The 8,088-nt window shown below is 44.4% G+C and overlaps 1 protein-coding gene across 1 annotated transcript; it reads left to right on the forward strand.

Annotated features, from left to right (window-relative positions):
- Positions 1 to 349: 349 nt before the first annotated feature.
- Positions 350 to 7,369, forward strand: E5 (empty spiracles homeobox protein E5). The gene is made up of 3 exons (XM_017249646.3): positions 350 to 1,779; positions 6,054 to 6,211; positions 6,710 to 7,369. Exons 1-3 carry the CDS (start codon positions 906 to 908, stop codon positions 7,247 to 7,249), a joined length of 1,572 nt encoding a protein of 523 aa, XP_017105135.2. The 5' UTR covers positions 350 to 905; the 3' UTR covers positions 7,250 to 7,369.
- The last annotated feature ends 719 nt before the right edge of the window (positions 7,370 to 8,088 follow it).

The following is an 8,088-nucleotide window of genomic DNA, read 5'->3' on the forward strand; positions in this document are numbered from 1 at the left end:
GTTTAGCGCAAATTGTTTGTTTCACTGTCATAAACTGGTGCGAAAAATGGCCAAGAGAGCAAGAGAGAGAGCCCCAAACAACCCACACACACACACACCTACAAAAACCCCTTATGTGGAGAAGAGCACGAGAGCTAGAAAGAGAGAGGAGGTGGGTCCACCACCAGCCCCGAGCCGGTTTTTTTCATATTTATCTCTGTGCTGTTTTGGCGCAGGCGCTTTTTGGGGGGCTGTGTGCGAAAGGGACGCACGCTGGAGCTCCACTGGAAGGCAACGGTAAAGGAAGAAGAAGCAGCAGCCGCTGTGGCAACAGCTCCGGCACTCTGGCACTTTTTTGTGTCACTCGAGCGACGGCATCCACGCAACAACGCTCCGCGCGAGAGTTACGCAGCGATTCGCCGACGCCCCCACCAGAAACAAGCAACAACAACAAGCTGAGAGGGAGCCCAAGAGCGAGGCAGCAAGAGTGAGGGAGAGAGCAGACTGGGAGCTGCCGAGAGAAGCGAACAATTAGACCCCTTTAGACGCTGCATAATGCTAATGGCGTTGACAGTTCGCATCATCATCGCGGCAACCGCAAAAGTTTCGTTCGCCGCCGCTGTCAATCGCTTATCGAAGCGGTACGGTCACGCTTCAATCGCCGCCGCGCTCCAGTTTATCAATGTCAGGCCGACGGATGCCAACCGGTGAAGCATTACAGATACCTCAGCTATCTGCCGGAACAGTGCGTGCGTGTGTTAGCCAGTGACCACTGTACGCGATCGATTAAACTCAATGGTTGGCACAGAAAAAGCGCAAATAGATTCTACAGAGACTTCGGATTCATCCAAAATCCGGGCTAGAAATCTTCAACCTTGTACTTTATTTATATATTTTTTTTTTTTAAATAATTATACCCCTACCAAATGGTCACCTGCGGTCGCCAAACCTTCAACATGCTGCCCATGGCGCCGACGAGTCCTTTTGTCAGTAGCAGCAGCTCCTCAACGGCCTCCACTTCCGTTTCGGTGAGCGCCGCTTCCGCTTCCGCCTCCGCCAGTAAGCCCAAGTTGGCCTTCAGCATCGACTCAATTGTGGGTGAAACGACGTCGAGATCCGCTCCTCTGCGAGTCAGTGTGATATCCTCGCCGCCGCCACGCAGCGAAAGTCCTGCCTCACCCACAAACACCAATACCAGCGGACGAAGGACGCCCAGAGGGTTTATTTACTGTCGCCGAAGGGACTCCCTCGATAGATCCAGAAGCCCTCCTCGTTCGCCACCCAGCCGCTCGCCAACGCCTCCAAACGCTGCGGCATCTCCCCCGAAATCGGTGGACCCCCAACAGCCGGGAGCCGGGAATCCGCCGCCACCCCAAATCGGAACCCTCATCCGTCCGTTGCCTCTGCCGGCGCCAAACTTAGCTTTAATCCAAAACCGCACCTCACCCACTTCTCTGGCGGTACGAGCGGCGGGAGCGCCTCCTCCACCGCCTCCCTTTCTTGCCGCCCAGTTCCAAATGGCCGCCGCCCTGGCGCACCATCACCACCAGCAGCAGCAGCAACAACAGGGTCCGCACCCACATCCTCCCGTGCCAACAGGACCGCCCCACGGTCCACATCCGCATCTGCCGCCCGGCCAAATACCGCTCGGCATTTTCCCGGGCGGGCCCCATCCCGTACATCCATCGCCCCACGGTCACCATCCCTTCGGTGGACCTCCGCATCTGATACGCGACAGTTATCCACTGTATCCCTGGCTGATCAGCCGACATGGACGCATTTTTCCACGATTTCCTGGCAGTAAGTATTATATACATATACATATAATATATACTTTATTGGAATGTTAGACCTAACTGGTTTATCAAGAAATTATTCTGAACATTCTTTTAAAATCAATTTCCAAAAGCCGAATATGCAGATTGGTCAAATAAAACAATTAAAGTTGATTGATATCTCTAATGTATCAATAGTGGACTAATTTCAATGAATAACCAGTTAATAAAAGTCACTTGGCGATAGTTTAGATTGATTTTTAAAACAACAAGCCATTTATAATACTGAAGAGCTTGATAGGATAATCCATTTACAAAGTGGAAGTATTAATTAATGTTTTTGATAAATATTATAAAGTGGTTTAAGGTTTATTCCCTCTGTTTTTAAGTCTATTTATAATTTAAAACCATTTCTAATGGACGTGGAGGGCTATGAACCAAATAAAAAAGGAAGAAACCACACCTTAAACCCATTTTTAACCCCCTCTGCCTTAAAAACCAGACGCCATTAAAATAAAGAGAACCTCAATCAAGCAATTATTCAGTTATCGCTGTTGTTGCTGCTCTTGTTGCGAGTGGCTGTTGTTGCCGGGCTGCTCTGTATAATTAAAGTTAAATAAGCAAATGGCAAACATTTATTACAAGTTAATTAGACGTGTATCAGCGTCATCATCATCAGCCGGAGAAGGAGAGCGAGAATGGAAATTGTGAAAGAGATAGGGAGAGAGTGAGCGAGCGAGCGAGCGAGGCAGGGCAGCCGAACCAAACCCATTTTGATAACTATTTCCAAACAAATTACATTTTAATTAAATTGTTTAAACAACATTACACACATCGTTAGGTCAAGCAGCGTACCTAAATGGCCATCCGAGTGTGTATGTGTGTCAGTGTGTGTTAGTAGTCGAAATTACCATTAATGGCCAGCAGACGGCGCCAGTTGCCAGTTGGGCCCATGCGGCGTATGTGTAATATATACACTCATACAGCTCCAAAGTGCAGCGAGTGAAATGTTAATGCGTTTTTAATTGAGGTTTTGGGGCAAACCGACCAAGAACCAAGAAATGTACAAAAAATATATAGAAATGGAATAAAGAAACCGCAAAGCGCATCTCAAAAACATTGTCATTTATTACTCTTTAACCATTTTTTTCATTCGCCACTCTTCCATAATTACCATTTGAATTTTCATGCCTTCTTTACTTGGCTTTTTGCCTCGCCTTTGGTTCTTGTTTTTTCTGTTTCTGAATTTTTTGGCTGGTAAATGAAAATAATTTTCGGCACACTCACACGCCTTTCACCTGCCCCAAGTGGTACGTACACATCCCCGTTACGCCTTAATTATGTTGTACGATGTTTCATTATTTTCTCCCTTTTTCCATTTCCCGTTTGACTTCGGCTTCTGCTTCTGGCCGGCTCCTCCTGTCCCCGACCACTTTCCCCAGCTCCCTTCTCACTTTCCTCCTTTCCGACTGTAATTTTCGCTTGATTTATGATCCTGAGATGTCAATGTTTCGCATAACGATTCCATTAATTGTAAATGTTTTTCTTTTTCCTTTTCTCAGCCGTGTGAGTAATAGAGGGTTACATATTTCCATTGTCCTATTATTTTTTGAAGATAATGGTCAAAATGTATCATCAACTCGTTACAGGTTGCACGTGCTTACACTTTTTAAGGTGTTGCCCACTAAGACAGCTGATAAAAATTCATGAAAAGGGGTCAAAATTAATAGGATGATGAGTTCATCATACGTTTTTTGAAACAAATTTTAGGCGATGGTATCCGTCAAATACTAGAAAACTGAAATTGAAATATGTTTTTTTTTTTAATATATTTCCATACCTTAAAATTTATGTATATTAAACATTATATGTTGAAAATAAAATTAATATAATAAAATAGTCATAACCAACGTTAAATCTCTGTAACTTCAGGAAGGTGACGAAAATTTCATTGAGTGCGCGAGAAGATTACTATTATATTGCCGAAGAACTCAATATGTATTTATTGCTAAATATAAAAAGGAAGATTTTCATTTTTGTTTTTCAACTCTATAGGCGAAAGCAGAGTTTCAGTATCAGTAAAAAGCACCCCTAATATTTTAATTAACCATACCTATATAGGAACGATTTCCACTCTAATTAAACCCACAAATCCCATTCACATCCGAGCATCAAAAGGAAAATCCTGTCCAATCGATCAAGTCTACATCCTTGCTGACTTTCAGAGCATTTGATTTCAATTATCGAGTTCGAGTCAATGTCCTCGGAGCATAGCTCGGGGCAATCGAGGAATGCAATGCTACCGAGGCAATAAATTAATGAAAAAATCATGAGAGCATAAAAATTAAGCCCTAACTCCATGAAAAAAATCCGAACAAATACAATTGCAGATAAGTGATAAATAATAAGGGGAACAAAAAAGAGCCAGGACAGTCGAACAAACGAAACGAAAACGAAACGCATCGATGGCACTTCCATCATGGGCAAAAAATAAATTATATGTATAAAAAAATGACAGCTGACAAGGGTGTGAGCAAGAGTAGCGAGCGGGGAAAAAATAAATACAACAACCACATGGCCGGCAGAGCGGACACATCAATTAATTGTCAATTGCGCGTATTTTCGCACGGCGGTTTCTTTTGTGTCCGCACCTAAAAAAAAAACATTTATACACTTCATTGAGAGATGCGGAGAGATGCTGCGAGATCTAGCAAAAAAAAGCCAGAGGAAAAAATAATTAAGTGGCCATTGTGAGCGGCGGCATTATCAATTATATTGCAGATAGAGGCACTTCTAAGGCGCTGGGCAGTCGTGTATCTTGTAGCTACATTGTTAGCTGTCAAATGTAACAAATGTCAAGCGATCGCCCGGGTTCATAAAAAGATACATTTACAGAGAAAACAAAAAGAAACTAGATCATTCTGGATGCTTGGGATCGACTCGGCTCGCTCCTGGCAATCGTTTGTCAAGTTCATAGCAAAAACCAAGCACGCACGAGAGCGAGCATCTCGCAGTCAGTCAGTTGCATCTGTCAGATACATGGCCATCAATGGCCCGAGCCTGCATTTATGAAGTGTCAAATTGACAAGTTCCCGACCCGCTCCCTCCGGTTGTCCTTCCTGCCTGCCATCCTTTCTGTCTGCTCCTTGGTTTGTTTTTGTTTTTCCAGGCCTGGCAGCGCTAACAAGATACAATGCACGAGTTACAAGATACATTTCAGTCCGGGGTTGTATCTAATATCTTCGCGCCCTTTCGCTTGCCTTTTTGTTTATTAGCTGTTTATTTTCGCATTGGCTTAGCTTCTGTTTGGTGGCATTGTGTGGACTTCCTGTCTCCGAAATCGATTCGATTCTGCTGTGTCAATATTGATTTTATAATTGGCACACCTAGGGATTGCGGGGCTAGGGATTCCTGTGACTTAGGCTTGTTCACCGAAATGATATCACAACAAGTCTGGCTAGGGATATGATCTATTATTATTTTTGGCTAAAAGTCATTTCACTTCCAAGACATCCTTTCAATGACGTTAAATAGAAAGATAAATGTTAGTTTAAGCTAAAAGAAAGCATAATAATAATATATAAAGCGATACCTTTATACTTTTCCCAAAAACGTTTGTATTAACCATCATATTTTTCCTCTGCAATATCACAAATCTCTGCCTCATGTTGCACAGTAGCCCCTGCCTCGTATCAATATTCAAATTGTGGCTCAATTGAAAATTTGTTAACTGGCAGCCGCTGAGCTTCAATTTAGTTGGGAGGTGGAGGTTGGGGCTTCCAGAAATCGTGATAAACGTCAAAATATCACGTTGTGCCCGCTGGAAGGTAGAACAATGGATCCTCGGCCCAAGAGGCGTCGTTGGCGGCTTTTAGGCGCGCTAAAGTGTTCGCCTTGGCGTCCAGAAGAGCTGGCCAACTCAGCTGGCCAGTTTCGCGGCCGCTCGCTAGCCGGGCCCAATTGTTTTGGCCTTATCAGCGATTCTGGGACATGGGCCCGGACACAGCGCCGACAGCGGCACGAACCAGAAGCCTTTTGTGTTTTTTGCGGCCCATGTCTGGAAATTTGTTTATTGTTTTGTAATGAGCGTGTGCAACATGCAAGTATGCGAGTTGCTGAGTGTGCGGCATCTTTGCCGGCGGCATTCCCGGAATTCATAATCAACAATTTAAGAAGCCGTTTCATCTAATTGGCAAGCCACCACACAGAAAATAAATCGTTCATCAAAGGATTATAGCGATTGATATAATGTGTAATTTTTCATATATTTACTCAAATTTTGGTTACTTTTCCTTGCAGATTTTCTGTTCCAGCCATTCCGTAAGCCGAAACGCGTTCGTACCGCCTTCTCGCCGACGCAGTTGCTCAAGCTGGAGCACGCCTTCGAGGGGAATCACTACGTGGTGGGAGCAGAGCGAAAGCAATTGGCCCAGGGACTCAGTCTGACCGAAACCCAGGTAAGCTTCGCCCAGGGAACCTTCCCAACCCTTTGCTCTCTTAATGCGCATCAAATTCAATAAACACCCCTGTGGCATTCCATCTCCATCTCCGCTCCTTTACCCGTTCCAACCCCTTTTATGGGCCAGGCCAGAAGCTAAGTGATTGCATGTCGTCTGGTCGTTAGCCCAAGAAGTGCCGGAGTTACTGAGTTATTAGCGCCATAAGGGGCAGGGTTGGGGGCAGGGGGCAATTGACTTTACACCCTCGGGGGCATAGCTGGGAGGCAGGCCGTAAATAGAATTAAAAGACTCGTTAAATTTATTTACGACTTGCCAAAAAACGGAAAACAACAACCAAATGGAAGGGTTAAAGACCCTCCCTAAGACCCTCACTGAAAAAATCAGTATCAAACTCAATTGTTTCGTAAGGGCGACTAGAATTATATCCTTTAAAATATGGTTTAAAAATGATATTTCTTTATAATAATACATATACCATTTCTGTATCCTGATCAGGTAAAAGTTTGGTTCCAAAACCGCCGTACCAAGCACAAGAGGATGCAACAGGAGGGCGGCGATGGCAGCGACACGAAGAGCAACAAGGGCAGTTCCTCGGGAGGCGGTGGAGGTGGTGATGGCGAGGATGATGCCAAGAACGAGGGATCCCAGCACAGCTACGAGGATGGCGAGGATCAGGAAGACGACGACGAGATCGAGGAGGACGACGAGGACGAAGTGATCGACATGGACGACTACGGCAGCGAAATGGATGCGGAGGAGCATCAGAGACTACGGGAGCAGTTCCAGCAACAGCTAGCCCAGCACCAGCAACAGTTCCTCCAGCACCAGCAACAGCTTAATCCGGGCGAGAGTCCCCAGGCTCTCAGTCCCCAGCAACAGCATCAGTTGCTGCAGCAGCACCAGCAACACTTGCAGCAGCAACACCAGCAGCAGCAGCAACACTTCCTCCAGCAGCAGCAACTCTATCTGAGGGAGCGAGAACGGGAGCGAGAGAGGGATCGAGAAAGGGAAAGAGATGGAGATAGGGAAAAGTAGAATTTTGGATCTACCAAGGACTAAGGTCTCTGCTATTTGTGTTCCTTTAAACTTTTGTAAATTATTTGTCAAGTGTGTATAGAATAATGAAAACTGTTTAATAACTAAAGCCTACATTAAAACATTAAACGAATGAAAAAATAACTCTTTACTTCAAATGGCCTTTAAAGTTTTTACTATAAATCCCTCTTAGAATCTTAAATCCTCACATGTTGGTAAGCTTTGGCCCATTGCATGATAGACCCATTACATATCCACAAAATATATCGATCAACTGTCAAACAATCAGCAAAAGGGCCCCCAAAACTTCAGACATACATATATTGCTAACAAGGTTTTTCCTTTATTGAGTTGTTGATGATGAAAAACCAATGCCCTGCCATCGACGAACTGCAATTGTTGTGTGCTAAACATTGACAGTAAAAACTCGAATCAACAATTACGAATTACGGTCTCATAAAGCGGCCAGAAAATAAATGTCAGTCGATAGCAGCGGCTAAATGCCGAAATTGATTGCATACCGGGCCAAGATAGAAGGGTGGGGTCTTGGGGGGAAAATAAATTGATATTCAAAATGCAAACGATTGGTTGTAAAAAATATATTTACTACACAGTGATTGCTTCGGGGTTATATATGTAATATATGCATATAGAGCAGCGGCATCAACACGAAGCTAATGGGCCGGCAATTTGGGTTCATTTAAAGCGAAAAGCGAACTAAACCAAAAATTAAACTGACAAAACGGGAAGACATCACAGGCCGAGGCCCAAAACTGCAGCCCGCCAGCAATAAGCAATATAAATAAATTTTCTTGCATTTAGTTTTTTGCGTCAGTTTC

This window comes from Drosophila bipectinata, chromosome 3R (genome assembly GCF_030179905.1).
Source record: "Drosophila bipectinata strain 14024-0381.07 chromosome 3R, DbipHiC1v2, whole genome shotgun sequence".
In the NCBI taxonomy this organism is placed as follows: Eukaryota; Metazoa; Arthropoda; class Insecta; order Diptera; family Drosophilidae; genus Drosophila; species Drosophila bipectinata.

Coding starts and splice junctions, on each gene's coding strand:
- E5 (XM_017249646.3), top strand. CDS start 906: ATGGTCACCTGCGGTCGCCAAACCTTCAACATGCTGCCCATGGCGCCG. Junction 1,780..6,053: donor TTTTCCACGATTTCCTGGCA/GTAAGTATTATA, acceptor TTTTCCTTGCAG/ATTTTCTGTTCCAGCCATTC. Junction 6,212..6,709: donor TCAGTCTGACCGAAACCCAG/GTAAGCTTCGCC, acceptor TATCCTGATCAG/GTAAAAGTTTGGTTCCAAAA.